At 39.3% G+C, this 24,855-nt stretch overlaps 1 protein-coding gene across 1 annotated transcript in view; it reads left to right on the forward strand.

Annotated features, from left to right (window-relative positions):
* LOC137291841 (IQ motif and ankyrin repeat domain-containing protein 1-like) overlaps window positions 1-24,855 on the forward strand; it is a 282,934-nt gene that overhangs the window by 79,795 nt on the left and 178,284 nt on the right. The window contains exon 5 of the mRNA XM_067823385.1: window positions 1,936-2,060. Coding sequence (XP_067679486.1) covers window positions 1,936-2,060 — 125 coding nt within the window. The remainder of the gene's footprint in view (window positions 1-1,935; window positions 2,061-24,855) is intronic.

Raw genomic sequence — 24,855 nt, forward strand, 5'->3', positions numbered from 1 at the left:
TTTACTCTGAGAGGAAAATATGAGCCCACCGACTTACTCACTGACAGAAGAGTACTCAAAGGGAGTAATCATATGGGACTAGAGTTATCCAGATAGGGATTACTTCCCTTGTTTTTTGGACCATATTCCATTTATTTTTCATTCACTGTTTTAGGGTAGTTGCAGTCCTTGAAAGTTAAAAAAGAATTATGCTGCGAATAAACCATTGATTGATCTTTCTCCTGCAGTTTGTTTTGCATCCGTGCTATCTTTAGCTTATCCACAATGTATCTTTGAAATTTTTCCCAATTGCAGAAATCATAGGGGTGCTGAACTAATTTTTACTGTGTATATTATACCCTACTGTGTTGAGATAACTAATATTATGTTATCCACATTTCCCACACATGCGAAATTTTGGATATGGCTTTGCAGACTATTCCTTCAAAGTAAAATGGAATCTTTGCAAACACTGAACATCGAGGATATAAGATAACATAATATAAGATATGATTGTAGTAGTATCACTGAGCAAGTTCTTTTTGTTTCAAGTACAGCCTCAAAATGAAAACATGCAAAATTCACAAAAATATACACAATAAGTATGTGCACAGATTGATTGCTGATGATTCCATACAAGTAATCACATAGGTTAAGAGGCAGCATTACTTGTAGGCTAAAGCTATCACATGCATGATGACAATTAGAAAAACATTTGTTGCATTAATAACACTAATACTGGATAGTATAGAGGACTATTCAGCTCTGTTTTAAGTGAAGGTAATCGAAAGAGGCATCCGGGTGAAAGTAGTTAAATATGGTGACATAAAATTGGGAAAAATCATTTCTAATTTTAGTTGCCTTTTTGACAGTCTGGTGCAAACAGAGAACATTCATGAAAGACACTCCAGTAGTTTTGCTGGCATTATTCATTTTTATCCCCTGGGGGGTTATAGTCGATGTCTTGTCTATCCATCAGTCCGTCCATCCATCCGTCTGTAATCATTTTGTTTCTGGAGCATAACTCGGAAACCGTTCAATATTTTTAGACCAAATTTGATAGATATAATAATCTGAACCTATGGTTGTGCCTTTTGCTATTTACAGATTTTTTGGCATTTTTGTTTTCTTGTTTTTCCATGAAACATTTTGATGTTAGTCTAATGGTGGGGTGGGCTTCATTTCCGGAGCAGAACTCAAAAACCGTTAAATATTTTTCTGCAAAACGTGGTAGATATATCAGTTAGAACGTAAAGTGGTGCCTTTTGTTATTTACAGGTTTTTGTGATATATTATTTTCTTGGTTTCCAGATATATGGCATTTATATTTTTCAAGATTTCCATGGAAACAGTTCAAACTTAGCCTGAAAAAACATCAAGTAACTATCAGATGATTTGTCCTTTCAAATTTGTGGAGGCTGGAGGACATGTCATCTTCCGATGACTCTTGTTTTTATTTGTCATCAAGTTCTTTGATGTAAGACAGACATCATGCACTACCAGTTAAACTTCAAAATGATTTCATTTTTTATCAAGATTTAGAAAATGGAAATGTTTGTGAGTTATAAAAATGAATACATTTTCCCATTAATTTCAAGATGAAACTGCATTTCACCTTTGTTGATCAGTGTAAGGATATGTGCTAATACTACCAGCTGTGTTGTGCAGCAGTCAAGAATTATAGGATATCATCTGGGTACGGGTGGAAGAATAACAAAAGCATAAACCAGTGTTGGGGAAGTACTCTGCATCTGTTTCCCTTTGATGGATATTTACATTGTTTGTATATGTTATATGATCCCATCAGTTTTGTTTACAATTAACAGATATTACCTAGAATGTGATTAAATCTTTATATGAAGTTGTAAAGAATTTCTTTCATAATGAAACAAATATGTGATTTTGTAATTATTTTGTGTGATATCATGTAGTGTGATAATTTTTTTTTTTTTCAAGATGGTGGCTGTGCTAAGACACTTCATCTACTTCTTGAGCATGGAGCCAACCCCAACACACAGGGCCAGTTTGGGCGCACTCCACTCTACCGGGCAGCATTTGCAGGTCATCTGGAGGCATGTCAGGTGCTCACACTAACCACACTTCCTGACAAAAGTTTTTTTCACCCCGGCATGTAATCCAGGGGGATATACGCCTCTTCTGTCTGTCTGTCCATCCATCCATAATCATTCTGTTACCGGAGTGTAACTCAGAAACCATGCAATATTTTTAGACCAAACTTGATAGATATAATAATCTGAACCTATGGTTGTGGCTTTTGCTATTTACAGATTTTTTTAATTTTTATTTTTTTTTGCTTTTCCATGGAATGTTTTGGTATTAGTCTAATGGTGGGGTGGGCTTCGTTTCCAGAGTAGAACTCAAAAAATGTTCAATATTTTTCTGTAAAACTTGGTAATTATATCAGTCAGAACCCAAAGTGGTGCCTTTTGTTATTTACAGGTTTTTGTGATTTATTATTTTTTGGTTCCAATGGAAACGTTTCGGACTTAGTCGCAAAAGTGAGAGGGGTGTTTTTCGTTGCCAGAGCAGAACTCAAAAGCTTCTTAATATCTGTCAGTAAAACTTGGTAGATATCTGTGGCAGACCCCAGAGTCATGCCTTTTGCTATTTACAAGCTTTTGTGATTTATCATTTTCTGGATTCCATTGAAACGATTTGAACTTTGTCTCAAAATGGAGGGATGGGCTTCGTTCCCAGAGCAGAACTCAAATACTTCTTAATGTCTGTCTGCAAAACTTGGCAAATGTGTGAGGCAGACCATAAAGTGGTGCCTTTTGGTATTTTCAGATTTTTGTGATTTATCATTTTCCCATTTTCCTACCCTTCGCCGGACGGGGTCGCCGTATTCCTCAGGTCCTCCTGAAGGACAAACAGAGGATCAGGCTTCTGGTAGCAAACCCACCCATTCCACTAGATCCTCCCTCTCGAGTGGTTTCTGCAGGTGCACCCCACAAGGTGTCAGACAATCACCTCATCCATTTGGACAAGGAGGCCAGATCCATTGTGGGGCTGAGCGACTATGTTGCTCACGCCTGCCAAACTATGGCCAAGGAGGCGAGGATGGAACAGGGCAAGGAGCCTCTGTAGAGGGCATTTGGAGTGGTAGGAGGCAGAGTGTCACAAGTCACCCTGTTGGCTGCAAGGATTTCGGCCACCATTACCAACCTCAAATGGGAAGGCTTCCTGGAGTGCACTAATCTCCCTCCGAAGATTAGGGACTCCCTCCATCACGCCTCAGTGTCTGCAGACACTTTGTTCAAGGGAGAGATCCCCAACGCCCTCCGCACTTGCCATGCGATCCAGCAGCAGGGTCTAACCAATTGGATCATGACGAGTGGCTGACCCTCTGCAGGCTCCAACCCCCTTCTGCAAGTGTCAGGAAGGTCCTCCACCGGACCGATCCACTCCTAGGAAGTTGAAAGTGAAGGTGGACTTTCGGTTCGGAGATCGGGGCCAAGGACCCATGAACCAGTCCAACCAGCCCAGCCACGATAACCAAGGGTTCCAAACCCCCAGCAGGGTACTCCCTTGGTAAATGGACCCCCAAGAAGAATTGACTCCTTCTGCCACCAATCATTCCTCTGCTCGCCGGCCCGTTAGCGACTACCTTAGCCTCTTTGTCCCAAACTGGCGTCAGTTAGGACTAGACCCAATCATGTGTCGGATCCTGGAGCGGGGCTTCCGCATCCCAGTCTCCTCTCCGCCTCTCTAACCTGCTTTCTGGTGGAATGTCTGATGAACTCGGTCAGGTTTCAGCTCACCTTAGAGCATGTGGAGTCTCTCATCTCCAAGGGGCAGTTCAGGAAATCACCCTTCAGGATCTGACTCCTGGGTTCTATTCCCCCGTTTTTGTCAAGGCCACTCATGTGACCCAGCCCATCATCCTGGTTCCTCCACGAACTCCAGGTCCAATTCCTCAAGTACCTATACGATGGGTTCACTCACAACCCTTCGCCTTCCATTCTCGAGGCGCAACAGGACCTCGTCATCCACCTCCATCGACGCCTAGGGTGGCTAGTGAACCTGGAGAAGTCTGACCTAACACCATTCACCTCTCTCTAATACCTAGGTGCCATGCTGGATATGGTATATCAGGACCTGACCGTCAGGAGGAAGCTGATGCTCCGACCCCTTCAGGTGTTCCTCAACGAGCACGTCAGGGAGACCCACTGTCTTCACCCAATAAGTCTCTCACCTCACCTTCGACACTTCCTCGCCTGATGGCAGGTGGATGACAACATCTTCAGAGGAGTTCCCCTAAGGACACCTCCCCGGACCAGTCACCTTTTCGTGGACACCTCCACCCAAGGATGGGGCGCTCACTTGGGGTTGGACCAGACCTGGTGGACAAACCAGAAGGACCGGCACGTCAGTGTGCTGGAGTTGGATGCCGTCTGGCTTGCCATCCTCAGAGATGCCAACCTGTATGATTTTATCGTAGTCGCTACGAATTTTAACTTCAAACTACGCCAATACGATTCCACTAGAAATCCTACGAAATTTGAATAACATGCATTAAAATTCAGATACATGGACAAAATCATATATTCTTCATGTACCTTCAATTCATCGTATATATTTGAACTGGAATGACTGCAAGTAACAAACTTAATTTTAGCGAATCTGATTTCAATACCTTTGCGATTTAACACATTTAGTTCCTGTGGAAATAATTTAACCATGTGACAGTAATATTCATTTTTTTTCTCAGAATCCATCATGATTTTGTTTATTTAGTTGACTACTAATTTTATGGTCAAACTACTAATTTTGAACGTTGCAACTAGTATTTGCAACACTTTGGGGTTGGCATCTCTGCATCCTCCACTGGTCTGTTCCCCTCAGGCACCAGATCTCACTGGTCCACATGGATAGCTAGGTCGCAGCCTGGATGATCAACTGTCAAGGCTCGACCAGAGCCACTCCTCTCCTAGACCTGACACTCTGCCTGTTTGAACTGGTAGACAGGCTCTGCCTGAGCATCTGTGCGGTTTGCATCCCAGGAGCCAAGAACGCCTCCTTCAGCAGAGTGGCAACTGTACCCGCAGATGTTTCAGTCCCTCTGTCTCCAGTTCGTCATGCCCATGTTGGATCTTTTCACAACCAGGCTGAACTGCCAGCTCCCTATCTATGTATCCCCAGTGCTGGACCCAGTGGCGGAGGCTCTTCCTCCCCCACTCCCTACTGAGCAAAAGGGAGATTGATAGGAGAGCTCTTAGGGTCTACCTTAGGTCAGCCATGATAGAGGCCTACAAGGGTCAGGACAGGTCACTTCCGGCTCGGACTAACCCATACAAGATTAGGGCAACATTGTGGTAGCAAACATCATGGCAGGCTCCTTCTGGAAGTCTGACTTGGTGTTCTCCAACCACTATTTAAGAGCCCTCTCCAATGAGGATCTGGTGGGCATTTCCAGACTTGGGCCCCAGGTCTTTGCCCAGCAAAGAAGAGTTCCTGCCCAGCCTCCCTCCTGAGGGTTTTATTGCCTGCCTTGCTGGGTAAGGGAATAATGTGTATAGGTCATCTCGAGACCTGGGTGACCTACCGCCCGTTTGTTGACCTCGCATCTCTACTTTGTGTAGATTGAGTCATGAGAGAAATGGAGTAAGTACCACTCAAGTGGGCAATGTTGGCTTTCTACCAGGTAAGTATAAAAAATGACATTTAATAAAAAATGTTATATTTTTACCATTACATGAGTCATTCAAGCATAATTTATACCATTATATAAACCTAAAGTGTGCTTCTTACTATATATTAGGTCATCTCTTGTTTTCCTAGAACAACCATGTTTGAGGTTTTTGTTTTGGAGGGACAGGTTTTAGTAAGACCACTTCCCAGGTTTTACTTTTGGAGTAAGACCACTTCCCAGGTTTTACTTTTCCTAACTTTATATGAACATTGACATTCAGATGATTCATGACTGTTTGAAATCAACTGAAAAATATCATTCAAGATTTAACTCACAAAGCAAAGGTTTTCCGAATGGGGATGGGAACCGCTATTCTCTCATATGTAGGCAGACGCCCTACCGCACGGCCACCGGGCCAACGAAAGTGGTGGGGTTAAATTATCTACCTATAGTTACTGTCATTAAATTGATTTTACGCGCACTTCAGTCATTGTTACGTAGCTTCATTAAATGATCATCTACATTGTAATTACCCACCATTGACGGTATATATGTTAGAGAAGACACTTCTCCTTGGTTTTGGTAGACAATGTAAAACCATCGGGTTCAGGAAATCCCTCCCCCTCCAGTTTTACATTGTCTACCAAAACCTTGGATGCATGTTTTCTCCTATACATAATGTTATCTGATTCGTTCATAATAATAATTTTATCTGCACAAAAGAAAGGATTATACCACATAATGTACAACATGAAGTGGAGGATTTGACATCATAGATATTGACTATTGCATGAATATAATACTTTGAATATGTGTAAATATATACAGAGAACATCAAATACAAGTTGTTCTCTAAGTAGTCATAGGTTAGAGAGGTACAGTTGTGTATGTCTAATGATCATCATTCACATATAGATAAAAACTGGCAGCTTAACACAAAACAATATGCAGTCAACTAAGTTCAATACAATACAACTTCCACTGTACATACATACATGCCTGTACATACCCCACTGTTGATGAATCTCTCAGGTGTATTAAAGTAATAATCACATCGCCACATGTTTGCCAAACCTGCAGCTCAGCTGATAACCAAATATCTTACCTTTTTGATAAAGAAAGCAAGATTTCTGGATGTCAACTTCTTTTCGTGAATAACACAACGTTTTGGAGTGTATGTTTGCACCTTCATCGGGTGAAAATCAGGTCACAGTAAAGACGTTGACTTCCATAAATCTTGCTTTTTTTGTGCATTCCTCTTCTAAATACACATCAAAGGTTTAACTTACTTCCAGATATTTCTAAAATTGTAATTTTTTGGAAATCTTGTATTTCCAAAATTGGAAAAAATTTTAAATCTCGTTTATGCAAAATTGGAAATGTAGACTTTGTTTGCAGTGGATGGGCTTCGTTTCCAGATCACAACTCAAAAACGTCTTAATATCTTTCAGCAAAACTTGCCGGATATGTGAGGCAGACCTTAAAGTGGTGCCTTTTCATATTTGCAGATTTTTGTGATTTATCATTTTCACAGTTTCCATGGAATGATTCTAACTTCATCTCAAAATGGAGTGATGGGTTTGTTTCTGGAGCACAAGTTTCTGGAAAACCAATTGATATATTTCAACAGATCTTCAAGACATCACACCAGCTCGAAATTTATGTCCTAAAAAATAAAAAAAAGTTGTTTAATGAACTATCATTAAAATATTTACATAGTTCACTATTTATCATGATGGGAGATTGCAGAGAAAGGGACAGCCAGATGAGGAAGAAAATGCTGAATGCAGAAGAGATGAATACTGAACAAAGAACAAGAAAAATTACTGAAAGAGGCTGAACATATGCCAAGGAAACAACAAGTAAATAATTTTATAGTGTTTATAAGCAGCTATTGAGGAATTATGATCATGTTAAACCTGATATGGCAAGAGACGTTCTAAGGACCAAGTTCAAGATAGACATGTTAAATATGCAAGATGGTTAAAATTGTATAGTGGATTGTTTGAAAATCTTAGTGAGTACTCCAGGCTGCTGTGCGAAGGTGAACGTTCACATTGAAGTCCACACTTGAGCATTTTTCATGCTCAATACAATGGGATAATGATGATGGTATCGTGTCAAATATTACTTTATCAAGGCATATCTTCAACAGGATTGTGTATATCATGATCAAGTATGCCATCTGTCCAGATATGGGAAATGCAGATAAAGGCAGAACTACAAGCCAAAGGTAACACTTTAGAGAATTAGGAGCTTAACACTGGAGAAGCAGGGGCTCAACAATGAGAAGAAGAAACTTTAAATTGCCTAGTTAAATGTGAAAATGAAAGAAAAGGACCTGGAACTGAATATCAAATGGAAATATCAAATGCAAGGTATAGAATTCTTCAGGAATTTAACTATACTAGGCACATAAAGAAACTGTGCATTGTCAAAATATTACCCCGGTTGATAAGTGTGATAACAATGACAAAGGTACATAAAAATTTTAATGGAGGGATCATGACACTATCTGTTTGGGGAGAATTTCAATTCAAAAGTCAATCACAATGACGTCAAGAGTAGACAAGTGGGACGGGTTAAACGACCATGTCACAAGCTCAATAACAGTTATGTACACCATTGGCATTGAGAACACCAGTGCATCAACAATGCATAGAACATCTCAAACGTGCAAGGAAAGCTTATGGGATGTCATGCCAGATTCTCTCAAGTTCTGTTGCAAGGTCAAGGATGTTATCTGGCGGATGAGGAAGATGGCGTAGACGCCAGTCCCATCTTGTCCTTAACATGCTGTATCGGGGAGATATCAGGTGAATTTGCAGGCCAAAGTTGGAAGTCAGTATTGTGATGTTGCAAGAAATCCATAGCAACCCTTGCCGTATGAGGGTGGGCATTGTCCTGTTGGAATGTTAGCCCAGGGCCATGACATTGCAGAAAAGGAATTGTCACAGGTCAAAGAATCTGATCCCTTTGGACCACACCAGTTAACTTGCCATGAACAAACGTCAAAGGAGTTCCTTGGTGTGCTGTTATTCCACCCCAAATCATCACTGAACCATCACGAAAGCGATTCCTCTCCAAGACACTGACGTGTGCATAACATTCTCCCTGGTGTCTATCACTATAGGAAATGTTAAACCTGGACACATCTGTAAAACCAACATTTCTCCACCAAAACAAGAGTCTGCAGACATGATTTCGACACCACATTCAGTGAACCTGTCAGTGACGTTGTGTCAGGATAGGTCGGATGGCGGGATGTCATGGTCTGATCCTGTGATGACGTAAATGTTGTTGAACTGTGTTGGAGTGAGTATGTTGAAGTCCTGGGATGGCCCGTGAAGTTATCACTGCAGTCTGAAACCTGTGGCGAAGATGGTCCCACTTAACCATCTGTCAAGAACTTGGCTGATTGATGACATTATTTGTGTTCTAGTAGCGTCTCACCAGTGCAGACATGGTGTTCCAGTGGCAGTGGAAATGTGCATCAGCCTTGGCATACTATGTGTTTCAATGGCCATTTAATTTTTTATCGATTGCAAGGGCAGGGGTTGAGCTTTCCAAAGTGAGAGTATTGTGTGGCATTTATTTGCTCTGTTTCTCTTTCCCAGAATGCATGTGCAACAGCATATTGCACGTCTCAAGGATGAAACCACTCACCTCACGGAATGTGGCATGTGCATGCATGTTGGATACATGTCGCTAATCTTTGACTTTTAAATCCTTATGTGTCTACACAGGTTGGATAAATTTTTCATTGTTTTATACACAGTTTCTTTATGATCAGTTTGAATTTTAAATGTCTGATGAACAAAATCACAACAGCCTAATGGCATTAACATACCTCACATTTCAACAGTAAAGGAAGAGCCTGTTGGAGTTACATCAGGAGAATCTAAGGACAATGAGCAGCCTATTGACAAGATGCAAACTGTTCCCAAGCCAGAGAATATCTGTACTGATGGTCTGGCCATGGGTGGCATCCCATGTCGGTGGAGGACGGTAGTCTGGTGGTTGAGGGCACTGGGAGCCTGAATCGTGTTCCTTTTGCTCAACGCACCACTTCAGCTCTTACTTCACCTAGATGGGTGGTAGAATTGGCTTGGTTCTATCAATCAGCTGGTCACGCCAAGCCCTGTGGTGAGAAGACACACACACAACAGAAGATTGTGAAAGTATTTATGAGAAACTATTCCTCTTTTACTTTAGAATGCCCAGTTTAGATGCTACAAATGGATATAAATAAAATTAAATTCACTCAAAATATTAGGCCAGGCCAAACAGCTTGTTCAGAGAACCGAATTAAAAGAAACATGCTTCAAAGACCAAAACACCACCTGAGGTGACGAATCAAGCAGGTGACTAATCATCTTCAGGCTGTCAGACAAATTTAACCTGGGTGAAAACTATTTCTCCACAGGGTTTTGCAACAGCAGTGTCCAGCCAGACTGATGAACCTCTTCCTGGCATTTCTCAAAGTCAACCAGCGTCAAATTGTGATCATGATACATCATCTCAGTCCATCACAAGATCTCAGTTGTCAACAGATGTACAACCAATTAATAAAGGTCAAAGTAAACCTAAGCCTGAATCTTCCAAAAAAGAAAGTGGCAGAGCCCTCAGCGGGTCCGAAAATAAAATCAAACTTTACAACAAATGTAGATCCCTTGAGTCTATGGATGTGTCCGAAAATGCCCATTGTAGGGCAGAAAGCTTATTGCCCTCCAAAAAGTGTGAGGTAGATCCTGAATAAATCCTCCGAAAAGATAGTTTATTTCAATGGTATCATACAGTGGAATTGTAGAGGACTAAGGCATAATTATAATGAATTACAATTATTAATCCAGGATTGTTTGCTGTCAGCAGTCTCTCTACAGGAGACTTATTTAAAGCAGACAGATCTTTTTGATCTGTGTCAATTCAATGCTTATCATTATTTCTCACTGCCAGGTGACAGGGCTGCTGGAGGATCTTCAATCCTAGTCAAACAGAATGTTATCCATAGCCCTATTTGACTTACTTCTAATCTTCAAGCAGTTGCAGTGCGCCTCACTTTACACATTGCATTTACATTATGCTCTTTGTTTATCTCACTTTCTTCAACCATTCAGAGGATTGATCTTCAAACTTGATATGAACAACTGCCAAAACCTTGTATTATCATGGGTGACTTAAATGGGCACAAGCCACTCTGGGGTGGTACAACTACAAATTCTAAAGGTAGATTATTGGAAGAGTTCTATTCAGATAATGATTTATGCACATATAATAATGGTTCTAACACCTATTTACATCCTGGTACAGGAACTTATTCTGCACTTGATTTATCAATCACAGATTCCCACCTACTGAATGAATTTGAATGGTCAGTTCATGATGACCTCTGTGGAAGTGACAATTTCCCTACAATTCTTACACCTGTGAACTCATCTGATAATACCCCTTCTTCGAGATGAAACTTTAATAAGGCTAAATGGCCTTTGTATCAAAATCAGTGTGTTGTAGCAGAATTAAACCTGACCTTTTTCTAGAAAGTCCTGATACTATAAAGGATTTCTCTGATGAACTAATTATCATTGCTGATAAGTGTATCCCCAAAACCTCTGCAGTTCCACACATTTGAAAACCTTGGTTCAATGATGGGAAGCTAGAAAGGCAAGGAAAAAAGCAGAATATTATTACCGTCACCACCCTATGGTGCATGATTTAAATAAATTTAAAATTTAAACAGAATAAACAGCAGTCTTGGAAAAATTATGGATCCAAAATATGTCTAAAGTGTGGAACATGGTTCAGAAAATTAAAGGTAAGGGTACAAAATCAAGTGTCCATCATCTTAAACATGGAGATCAATGACTTGCCAAGAAATGAGATACTGCAAATAAACTGGGTGAAACTGCATGAAGCTCTGGGTGCATTGTTATGACAGGGGTCTTGGGTCCAAGTGAGGGTTCCAGTGAAATCCCTTATCTAACTGGCGTGCTGGTTTGCTCGGGGGAATTAACTCAGCAAAGAGTCTGAAGTCACAAGAAGCTAATTACACTTTTATTTACAAGAAATAGAATAACAAGGGTGGCCACAGAGAGTCGGTACAACCCTCTGGACTGAGGGCTAGAGCTGACCTGTGTTGGGAGTCTAGACCCTACTGATGGACAAATGGAGGTGGGGACTAATTAACTACAATTTGTAACAATAGAAAGATTATCATTTGCTGACTAATACAAAAATGGGTGTAACCTACAACAACCAATGGAATACAGGATAAACAAAATGGGGGTGTCCTACCAGAACAACTTCAATGACCAGACAGGGTGTGTACTTAATCTTTTAATCCTGTTCTAAGTAGCATTAATCTTGTTGGTACATTTACTGGATGCTTGATTGCTTACTCTGGGCTAGGTCTTTGACCCTTAACTGGTGTTTGCATAATGTTATTTTACTGTAGGTGATGGCATGTTTACCTCATCAACGCAGTTTGTTAACCTGTCTAGACATAACCCTTGTCTTAGTGAATGGTTTATCTTACACTTGAGTTGTGATTACCTCAGGTTAGGATATTAACTTGTGGTCATAACTTATACCTTTTTCAATAGAATGTCTGTGAGATAAGTTTTACTACTTTTGACAGGAGTCTTTGTCTAAGCTATTACTGATACATGATTAAACTAATATTCTGTATTTATTCTGTATAATATTTGAATGCTAATGTATTGCTTGTACTGGTTATGAAACTGATATTCTATATTTATGTTTTCCTAATATTTGAATACTAATGTATTGTTTGTACTGGTTACAATTAATAATGAATTTTGGTAGGAATTATCATTTCATGATAACTTCCCCTCTTGTCAGAAAACGTTTGGTCCCCAAACTTGTACAAAAGAAAGTATGGACAATGGTATAAGTTTTAGTTGATGGACAGTTGCATTATAATGTTAGAATAATAAATGACAATTAAATATATTATTGTCTCTCTCATATAGGGGCACAGGTTTTTTTTCCGTCATCAGGGCGTCAGGATGTGGAATCTGGCTTGTCTTGGGTCTGTGTACTGGTTCTTGATGTTTCCAGGAGGCCTTGTGATGGTTCCACATCCTAATTTTTTGAGTCGATTTGTCCATTATCCAATGCAGACAGATGATTTCCATGAAAACACAAAACAAATGGGAGTTAGCTAGTGGCAACAATATACATATAACTTATTTTGATTTGTGCGGAATATGTACATAAGGATATTTTGGCCTGAAAATAAATTGTCTGTTAGTAAAATGTGACTCTTATATATTGAAGTCAAGACCTGGAATTAGGCATGGGCAATGTACATGGATTAGTAAATATCTCATGATGGGAGAGAAATGTTATGTAGAAGCATATATACATGTGCTTGCACATTTAACATTTGTTCATTGAGCTCATGCAAGTCCATTTTGTTTAGAACCATTATTTACGTACTAGTTTGAACACCTTTAATTTGTTTAATGATTTTTATTTCTGTTTATTTTATTTTATTTTATTTTGGCTTTGGTTTATCTTGATTAATTGAGTTTACTTTGCTCAATTTTGGTTCATTGTAAATCAGTCCAAACTGTACATTTGGCTGATTTTTTTTATTAATTTACTTCCATTTGGCATTGGTTTTGTTCATTCAGTTTTTGCATGCTGTATTTCGTTTTACGTTTCACATTTCACACTGTTTAAGGTTCGTTTCGTTACGGTATGGCATATTTTGCTTTTGTTTTGTGATAAGTTTGTTCGTTTCAGTACAGTGTACTTTGTTTTCGTTTCGCGATAGGTTTGTTTTGTTTCAGTACGGTCTGTTTCACTTTCGAGATTGGTTGATGAGATCAATGCTGAAAATTTGTTGTGATGCAAACAACTCAGGTGATCAGGCTGTCATTTGTTCACAACTAGTGTCTTCAGGTAACACAATGTGAAATGACAGGACAACAAGGAATTAGCTCTTAACTGAGATGTTACTCTAAAAGAAGATCCTGTACTCTTTGCAGAAATATTGATATCTCACGACCAGATGTGCATATCGTGCACACTCCATTGAATGGTCGGGAGATTCTGTCATCTGTTGTTGAATAATAAAGAAAGTCCGCGCTTCTAGTGAAATTTCAGTAGAAAAAAGTATGATGTAGTCATTCGGCTGGGCCGGAAAATTGGAGAATCATCATCTTGATAATGTTCTTGAGCATTAATTTGACACCTTCAAAGCTCTCATTGAGGTAGTCCTGCATGAGATGGAGAGGAACACATTCAACATGAACTGTATCATAAGTATAATCATCATGGACATTAGTAGGCTCATTACAAGAACAATGATGGCTGTTGTCAATAGTGACTGTGACAAAGTACTCTACTTGACTTATTGCAATGGCCAAAACTTCCATTATTGCTTCATTTCTGTGTTCAATCCTAGGTCTGTTATGGTAGATTGCTGTTTGGCTATGGTTGAGTGCCATTCGGAGTTCTTCAACAGAACGTTTACTGATTGATTTTCTTCTGCTGATTATTTGTGGTTGAAGAATTTGTGATTTTTCAGTGGCTGTTTTTGTCGCTTTCCTGACATGTTTTTCTTGACGTGAAATTCTCTTCGAATTGCATCTGGAATGCTGCTGCCATATTCCCATGTACTGTAAACAGTCAAATTTTCGCGACCGTTTAATTTTTGCGAACTTCGCATCTGACTTCATGAGGCAATAATAAAAACGCCATAATATAGATATATCATTCACTTTATTCTGAGGTCCCGGGGTAGAATAGGCCTTCAGCAACCCATGCTTGCCATAAAAGGCGACTATGCTTGTCGTAAGAGGCGACTAACAGGATCGGGTGGTCAGCCTCGCTGACTTGGTTGACACATGTCATTGGTTCCCAATTGCGCAGATCGATGCTGATGTTGCTGATCACTGGATTGTCTGGTCCAGATTGTCTGGTCCCCCCATTAGTCAGAAGCCCCACTAGTCAGAAGGTATTTTTCAAGGTAGGCTGACCACTGCTCCCCTAATAATTAAATAAGGCTTCCCAACAGCATCCAAATACTGTATGGAGGTCTTAATGCCTTGTTGCAAGGTGGGATGCATCTTCTTGGTGGTACTTCAGGAGTTCGTCGTGGTAAAGGGCTGGCATGGCTGTTGTAGGTTCCTCTCGAGCACGCTTCCTCATAGAACTGACGAATTTCAGTCTTGTACTGTCCGGCGGCGGGTGATTGTGTTCTGTGGAATTCCTTACATAATCTCCTACTGTAGTGCACTTGCCTGTGCAAGTCTTGACAACACATCTCCAGTGGGCAGTGGTGGTGGTGGTTTTGTTCCTATTGAACAGGTAGTTATCGAACAACACTTGAAGAGAACCTCTCTGGGATGTAATATATTCCACTTTCTGCAAACCTGCCATGGTTGTGGTTAATGATGGACATTTTGCAGCACATATATAACATGTCTCAACACAAGATATCAGTTGAGATAGTTAAGTGATGCTGTAGTTAATCCTTCTGACAATAGGGGTTCTCACTTCTCCCTCAGTTGTTCTTAAGGTGAAAATGTGCATACTTATATAAACACACTCTTTATACTTCTCAATTTGAAATAATTCATTTAAAACACACACGCTTATGTCTAATTACGCTAGCCTAATAAGGAATGTGCCATTATTCCTATAGGTAAGGAGTTGGTCATCCGTAACTAATCCTTCTGACAATAGGGGTTCTCACTATTGGGGCTTCTGACTAATGGGGTATCACAGTGCATGTACAGGCTTCATAACACTGATTCGCAAGTCTATTGTTTCAATGATGTTTGTCTTGCAATTGGCGGCTACCTTCTTTGCATACCACTTTGTAAATCTACGTAAGCAGTCACATTACGTGAGAAGAGATCATTTTATTTTCATTGCTCTAAAACCCAGTTAAAGAGAACTAGGTTTGATATCAATTACATTTGTTTTTAAATCAGTACGCAAATCTGCTTATCTTATAACAACTCAATGATCACGCACCTGGGTGTTGAGTTAAAACAGTCAGAGATGCCCTCTGTTACAAGATCACATGTTTGTCACGTGACCGGTCTTTTTCATGGGTGAATGGAAGATTTATCGATCAATATTCTGCTTGAAAACCGTAGTCATGTAAAATACCATTTAGACCTATATCTCAGGTATTTATACTGTATTGCATTTGTCAATATATTTGAAAATAAGAAGGCGTGAAAAGGTTTAGTGACTCGTGAAAATTTAAAGGTGCAGAAATAAGCCAGTTTACAGTATATATTCTTTCTGGTTCCTTCCATTTCACACTGTAGTAGATTTTGTTGTTTGCTCTCTTGGAAGTAAGAATTGAATGAATGTCATCAGGATTGAAAACCTTGTCTTCCTTGCTTGACATTGGTTGTTGAGTTGGTTGTTCAACCTGACTTGATTCTGATTGTGGACTTGATTTCAGCTGATGATGTTTCCTGTTTACTCCTTTCCCTTGTTTGTATTACCTTTCTACTTGGTGGATTTACTTGGGCCTGGTTTACTCTGCTTCTGGTTTGGAACTGTTGTACTAGATCCTGCTGTACTTTCTTGTATGCCTGTCTTCATTTTGGTTCTAGTTCTTGGATTACCTGCCATAGTTTTGGAATTGAGTTCTGCACCTGTAGGTGACTGATCATTTGTTGAACTTGTTGACTGGGAGTTATTGCTGTCAAGCTGTGGGTTGTTGACTCGTCCCTGGTTGTCATCTATGATGTCTGAATCTGTACTGTTATTGTTGTTGTTGTTCAGGTATGGTTCTGGTGGATACTGTGGATGATCACCTGGATCGAAATATGGCTTCAGGTGGTTGGCATGGACCAGTGGTTTGTGTAATTTGTCATCAGAACTTCGGCGCAGTTTGTATGTGAAATTTTGACCTACATGAACAATGTAATAACTGCCATACCACTTTTGGGTAAATTTGTTGCAAAGGCCTTTTTCTGCATTTTGACAGTATAGCCAAACTCTTTGACCCGGGGAAGAAATCTGGTTCTTTAGCCTTACGATTGTATTGTTCAGAATACACCTCCTTTGCTTGAGCTATGTTTTCTGCTGCAATTGTCCTTGTAATTTCTAGCTTCTCAAGCAAATTTGAAAGATAACATTTGTTGTGGCCTAAGTTTTCCTTTGGAATTAATGATACATTTTGTGGAGTTCTCATTTCTTGGCCAAAAACAATAACAAAAGGGGACTTTTGAGTTGATGAATTTGGTGCCATCAAATAGGCCATCAAAATGCCTGGAACTGCCAGCTGTTTAATAAATTTGTCTGCTTGACCCTTCTGTCTGTGTGGGACAAATTTATAGAGTATTCCATCATCAATTTTAAAGGTAGTGGCTTCAAGCAGAATCTTTTGGTGATCTTTTTCACCTTCTGGAAGGACATCATCTTCTTTGTAGTTTAAAATCTGTGTGAAATCTGGACTGATCCTTTGTAGGTGACGTAAGTTGGGATGAGAATTAATATTTTCCTCGACCATTGTAGCTTGTGTGACATCATCACTAGTGGTATGTAATGCTGCAACAACGTTTACATTGTGGTTTTGCTTCTTTGCCCAAGTGAAGTTACTGTAAACACTGTTTTCTCAGCATCTTCTTCTGTTTGATTCTGACAGTTAATATTTTGCTCAATATTCCCTAGAGTGCATCAGCATTTGCTTTAGCTTTGCCACTGCGATGAATAATATCAAAAGTATGGGTAGACAGTTCTAGTGACCATCGACCTAACCTACCTGTGGCATCCTTGATGGATTTGAGCCATTTCAAAGCAATGTGGTCTGTGTAGACAGTGGATTTGGAATTCGCAAGGTATGGATGAAATGATCTGATGACTTCAACCAGAGCTAGGCCTTCTTTTTCTATAATGCTCCAGTTCTCCTTGCTGCCATGAAGAGCTCTTCCACCAAAAGCTATAGGATGCTCATTACTCTTGTCATCTTTTTGACTTAATGCAAGCCCTATGCTCATATCACTGGCATCGGTTGCAAGGAAAAATTCTTTGTCAGAGTCTGGATAAGCCAGAACAGGTGTGTTACATATAGCATGTTTGAGTGTGTTAAGTGCCTGATCACACTCAAGAGACCACTGGAATTTTGGTTTCTTCCCAGTTTCTTCCTCTGAATGCTTTTTTAACAATGCATTCAATGGCAGTGCAATTTTAGCATAATCTTTCACACACTTTCTGTAAAAGTTTGTGAGGCCTAAAAATGAACGAACCTGTTTTTGTGATTTTTGTACTGTGAAGGTTTTAATTGCTTTGACCTTTTTGTCATCAACTTGGACACCTCCACATGATAAAACATGACCGAGAAATGAAACCTTGTCTGTTGCAAAATTACCTTTTGATGGTTTCAGTGTTAAAGTCGCCTGTTTGAGATAGTAGAAGACTTGCTCCAAATGTTGGAAATGCTCCTCAAACTTTTTTCTGTAAATTATCAAATCATCAATGTAGATCAGTGCAACTTTAAAAAGCAATTTCCTTAGGACTTTGTTCATGAGTCACTGAAAACAAAGTGGAGAATGAGACAAACCCTGCCGCAAACGTTTGAACTGATGTAGGCCTTGATGGGTGACAAAAGCAGTTTTATGCTTAGAATCTTTGTGTAATGGCACCTGGAAAAAGCCATTGACAAGATCTAAAGTGGAGAAAATTGTAGCTTGGCAATTGCGGATGTGATCAACAACATCGTGAAAAACATGGAGTGGCCATGTCATTGGTAAGGTGACACAATTCAATTTGCTGTAGTCACAAACAAATCTGTATGACCTGTCACGCTTTTTAGCTAAGATGATGGGGGCTGAATTCATTGAAGTTGATTCCTCAATTAAACCATATTTGAGAAAATCTTCTACCAGTTCTTCAGTGACTCTTTGGAGATGGGGTGATTGCCGGTAAGGCCTACACTTAACAGGGGGATGGTTGCCCGTGTCAGTGACATGATCATCCATGTCAGTCTTGCTTAAGTCTGTGGAAAACATGTCTCTATTTTGTCCTAAAAACCTGAGTAGTCTTTGTTGCTGCTCGGGCGTCAGTTGTGTCTTGGTCAGATCAAACCCTAAATCTTGAGCAACTTTGACATAATCCCTTGAGTCGTCAGTCTTCTTACTGTCAGCGTTAACTATACTTACAAATGGCTGGTCACAGCCAATTTCAAAGATAGAGTGTCTGTCAATGAAACTAAATTTGCCTACAACTGTACCTTTGTCTAAACCTTTTTCTTCCTGGGATGGATTCATTAGCCTAAATGGAGCAGTTTTCTTGTGTGCTCTTGAGAGGGTCCTACCACCTGCTACTTCAGAAAGAGCAGTGAGGGAGGCAATTGGTTCAATGAGAGCGAGGGAATGATCTTTTGCCTCAGGCAGTCATACGTTGAAATGAATTGCACTCTGAGGGGGGATATAAATTTGGTCTATTGTTTTTGCTAATCCACTAATTTCTTGATCTGGATTGGTAATGAAGTTAATATAGTGCCTATCTGAAGTGTTGTTGCCTATTATGAGGGAATGGCAGCTATAATCTATGACTGTATCATTGACATTGAGGAAGTTTTCACCCAGCATCACAGACAGAGGTAATGATGGCAGGACATGGAATTCTTGTGAAAATTCCTGATCTTCAATGACAAAATCTAACACAACTGAACCAAGCACTGTGCAATTCACTGCCAACACCCTGAATGTTTGGAAAGGGTGAGTTTCTGAGTACAGGGTTGTTGAAAGCTTTGTTTAGAAAAGCATATGAAATGCAACAAATTGATGCCCCTGTATCTATTAAACAAGTTGTTGTTTCAGTGCCAAATGTAACCTGAATTACACTCTTGGCAAGGGGTGTAACTAAGGACACAGTAGAAATTTCATTTCCAAAGTTACTTTCTATACCAGACTCCATATTGACCTCTTTCTAAATGGCATCGTGCTATCACACCTCTTGAGCAGCACCGTATATCACAAAACTATATTCCAGTGAGTCAAACCCTGCATATAACTGTGTTTTCAATCCTCTGTATGAGGATTTATACAACAAGAAATCTTCTCTTGTTCTGCCTCTTGGTTTAAGAATAAAACCACTTATTTCTGCTGCTGGCATTGAGTTGGATAATATAGCTCCTTCATGTCCTATTTCTTTTCCTCCTGGGCAATTGGCTAGGCCCCAAGTCGAACTAACACTGACGGCATTTAAAAAATCAGAAACTAATGAACTACAACATAAAGAAGAATTTAGTCAATAATGTACTAAATATAGTGCATATAAATCCTTATTTACAGATGGGTCCAAGGGTGGTGGTGCTGTGGCTTGTGCCACTGTCATTGGATCCAGACCAATATCTCCTCGATTGCCTGATAATAGCTCTATTTTTACAGCGGAAGCGAATGCCATAGTAACAGCCCTAAAATATATTCAAAGACACCCTAACATAAACAATATAAAATCTATTCTTTTTGTCTTCAGGCGATTAAAGACTTATCGTGTAAACATCCACTTTTAATAGAAATTATTGAATTGTACAATGATCTACTGGCCAGTACGGTTTTGTCTTTTTTTTGGTGTCCCAGCCACGTAGGCATTTCTGGTAACACTATGGCTGATCTTGCTGCCAAGGCAGCACTCAACAAATCTGTGACACCACTTCTTATTCCATACTTTGATTACAAAGCCAGCATTAGAACTTACTTGTACATCCTTGATCTGATTCAAAAAAGTGTGACACTCAAGCAGGTATTAATAAATTTTTACATGCTATAAAACCCAATATTGGTTACACGTACTTGGGTTGTCAGTCTAGATTTGAAGAGGTCATCATGTGATCATATCGCATGAGCCACACAAGATATACACATGAATATTTGCTTAAAGGTGAGTAACCTCCGTTTTGTGTCCCTTGAGATGAAAGAATCACAGTCAAGCATATCATGCTTGACTGTTGAGTATTCTACAACAAGGCATCAGTATTTTAATTCACCAACTATGAAGGATCTTTTTAGCAATATTAGCCCTCATTTAATTACTGCATTTTTCAAGGAATTAGAATGAATTGTAAATAGATAAATATTTTATAATTGGAAGATTAAATTTGTAACTCAAATTGTTAATGGCTGTACCCTTAAAGGGGGCTGAAGTACTGTAAAATAATTGTCCTCCTGGGAGGGTACTTAAAAGGGCACTGATGCGGAGCGAATAATGTTTCTCGCCAGCGGTCTAATTATGACACCAAGCTGCAAATTGGTCAGTACCCACTCCCTCGACCATGACGGACAAAGGGGCTGGGCTTCTGTCCACATTAGCAGAATTTCTTCACCCTAAACTGTCAGGAGGCCGGATGCCCATCATATGCCATTATTTAGAAATATCCATGGTATTCCTTGTCTGATTGTAACAAAATATCCCAGCAGTGTAGTGTTATGATATGGATCTCGGGTCCAAGTGAGGGTACCAGTGAGCTCCCTTATCTATCTGGCGTGCTGGTTTGCTTGGGGGAATTAACTCAGCAAAGAGTCTGAAGTCACAAGAAGCTAATTACACTTTTATTTACAAGAGATTGAATAACAAGGGTGGCCACGGAGAGTCGGTACAACCCTCTGGGCTGAGGTCTAGAGCTGACCTGTGTTGGGAGTCTAAACCCTACTGATGGACAAATGAAGTTGGAGACTATTTAGCTACAATTTGTAACAATAGAAAGATTATGATTTGCTGACTAATACAAAAATGGGTGTAACCTACAACAACCAATGAAATACAGGATAAACAAAATGGGGTGTGTCCTACCATTACAACTTCAGTGACCAGACAGGGGGAGTTTTAATCCTATTGTGTAAGTGACATTAATCTTGTTGGCACATTTACTGGATGCTTGATTGCTTACTCTGGGCTTTAACGACCCTTAACTGGTGTTTGTATAATGTTATTTTACTGTAGGTGATGGCATGTTTACCTCATCAAAGCAGTTTATTAACCTGTCTAGACATAACCCTTGTCTTAGTGAATGGTTTGTCTTACAGTGGTGTTCTGATTACCTCAGGCTAGGCTTTTAACTATGAAATTGTGTGGTCATAACTTATACCTTTTTCAATAGAATGTCTGTGAGATAAGTTTTACTACTTTTGACAGGAGTCTTTGTCTAAGCAATTACTGATATATGATGAAACTAATATTCGATATTGATTTTTTTCCTAATATTTGAATACTAATGTATTGCTTGTACTGGTTACAATTAATAAAGAATTTTGGTATGAATTATCATTTCATGATAGTAGTTTTTTTCTGATGCCTGGATTGTATAGTGAGTGATCCAATTTGATCCTTTTTCTGTGTTTCTTACCTCGATGTTTAATCATGTCATGTGAAAATATGATGTCTACAGGTACGTTGCAAGCCATTTGTTTCATATATGTCCCAGAGATTGCAAAGCTTTATATTGAGATAGTTTTGAGGGTTGGCCCAGCTGTCATAGCAAAAATCATACGTAAATCTATGATAATAAAAACACACGGTTGATTTATTTGAATTCGTAAACTAAAAACAACTTTGCCATTGGTAGAGAAATCTGAAAATTTTCTTACGTAAAAAAACCTGATTACACCTATTTACCAAAGTACACAGCAAATGCCTGTATGTATTTCTTATGTAACAACGAAGTTATATTGCTATCCTCAAAACAGTTTCGGCCCACAGTGTTTTCAGGCTGCATGTGACACAGAGATTACATCTTCCTTGCTGTAACTCGCGTTTGATGGTATAAACCTACACATGCTATTTGTCACCATTCACTTGATGTTCAGTTAATGAATTTATAGCAGGTATATAATTAGTGGTAACACTACTCAGATTACTCAACAAAGGTTCCCATTTGGCATTTCTCCTGTCTGGAGTAAATACTCCACATTATAAATTAAGGTCTGTAGTGGCAAATGTATTTTATGTTATGTAATATGTGAATATAAGTGATGCAAGAGGGTTTATCAACTGAGTTACAAAAACAAATATCAATTAAAGGATTAACCAACTGACTAAATGATTGATAAATTAATTACTTTTATCTTCTACAGTGGATTTGTCAAAAGGCAGTGTGTGAAGATGTACTAATCTATACTGACTACATCCTGTCGTAAAGAGTGAGTGTAAAAACAACATCCTCCCTTCTAAAAATTAACCACCATTGTGTTGATTGATTGATTGCTCATTATTGGTTAACTAAATTACTTAGAATGGCGGACATCATACAATTAGTTGCCAGGTGTGCTATCTTGGGTGACAAATGAGAGGTTTATCATGTTTTCACCAATATGAAAGACGTGAAACGATGTGTTACTTTTTCGCAAATTAGACTGTTGTAAGAGACACGACATAGAACAGGATTATTTACCAGCTGCAGATGAATGGAATATTGTTCTTTTATGTGGATATTGATGGATACATTCCTGAACAAGGTAATAGCCTGACATTGTTGCTATAACATTAGTCTGTTTTAAATTCATTCTTTGCATTTTGTTTGAATTTATTTGTTGTAGCATTCAGCAGAGTCTATATGACAGAAAACACACACAAGATTGCGCATTGGGTGAAATAGGATCCACATTGGCAGTCTATACAATGTTTAAATGTTACAGTCATGTTAGAAATTAACTATAAGTATAAGCAGACCATGTGTTGTTTTATTAATTTTCAATATCATACAAATATAAACTAATAAGGGTTATGAGACAGAATATAAAGATGTACATTGGCTTCGTTATTTATTTATCCTAATAGTTTTTTACCATTTCTACCACTGGCAGATGATTAACTTTCATTTGTTTTGATAATACATTTGCAATGAAGTAAAAATGACTTCACCTTAGTTGATCTGTCTATAATAAAAATCTCAATTGCGCATATGGCTGTGCAGCAGAGGTCACGAACCAGTCATGAATTCTGGGATATCATCTGGGTACTCACGGGATAAATACAATAACTAATGGAACCACCAGTCCACAGAAATTGCTCTGCATCAGTGCCCCTTTTAGTCCCAAAACATTTGATGTAAATTTAGGTTTTCCAGGTTTTTAATCGTAGAATAGTGTTCTTTTACTGTATGGCTAGATTTGTCTAAATTGCTAACAGCTGTAGGGATGATGTAAATCCACCTAGGGTCCATGCAGGAAGCATATGTACTGTAAGTCCCCATGGTCCTTAGTATGGTGATCTACCTTCAGTTGCAGGCAACTCTCTGAGGTCACTGGACACTGTTGTGATTGGGCGATCGTTTATGATCGATTCCACCTCACAAAACACTGTTCGAAGGCCTTCATCATCCAAGTGAATTACTTGGGCATGTATTAGAGAATACAGGATCTGTCTGATAGTTCGAATCATCCTTTCCTATATGCCACTGTGATGTGAACCTGAAGGTGGACAACTCTTATACTAACTCTCTCTGAGTGCACACCTTGTTGATTTGGTGAAGATTTCAGGTTTTGATCTCCTCTCTCATTTCTTTTTCACATCCTACAAGGTTTGTGCCGTTATCTGATCTGATGCATTTTGGATATCCTCTTCGACCAAAAAAGCGACAGGAGTTTGTGTCAAGAGTAAAGGCCACTTCCAGGTACACATCTCTCACTGTCAGACAAGTAAATATGACACCATATCGCTTAATTGTCGCACAACCTCTTTTTATGTAAAACGGCCCAAAGAAATCAACTCCTACATTTGAGAATGGAGGCTCATCTGGTGTAAGTCTATCAAGTGGAATGTCTGCAATCTTCTGTATCTTTTGCGGAGCACTCTACTTTTGACAAACAATGCATCTGGAGATAATGCGCTTCATCAAGTACCCAGCTCCAGTGACCCAGAATTGCTGTCTCAGTTGACTTAGCATTGCTGCCTTTCCCATATGTCCAACACATTTATGACAGTCTTTCACATTTTTGGCAACAAGATAGGATGAGTGCATTGGACAGTCGCCCCCCTACCCTTATCACACCATTAACAAGAACAGGATCTAGTTTTCTAACTTGCTTGTCGAGTTCAAATCGTCTTCAAAAGCAGTCAACCAGTCTGTGTATATTGATCTGACATTTTCATAGCCTATCTGCCCACTCTCAGTTTCTAGCAGTGGTGAAAGTGCCCATTCTACTTTCACTAGCTTGTCACACAGTTGTTTCAAGTTCTTGCTCTTGATCACTAAATTATACTGTAAGCCTGTAGGTGTCAAAGTTCTT

Source organism: Haliotis asinina, chromosome 7, assembly GCF_037392515.1.
Source record: "Haliotis asinina isolate JCU_RB_2024 chromosome 7, JCU_Hal_asi_v2, whole genome shotgun sequence".
NCBI classification, from domain to species: Eukaryota; Metazoa; Mollusca; class Gastropoda; order Lepetellida; family Haliotidae; genus Haliotis; species Haliotis asinina.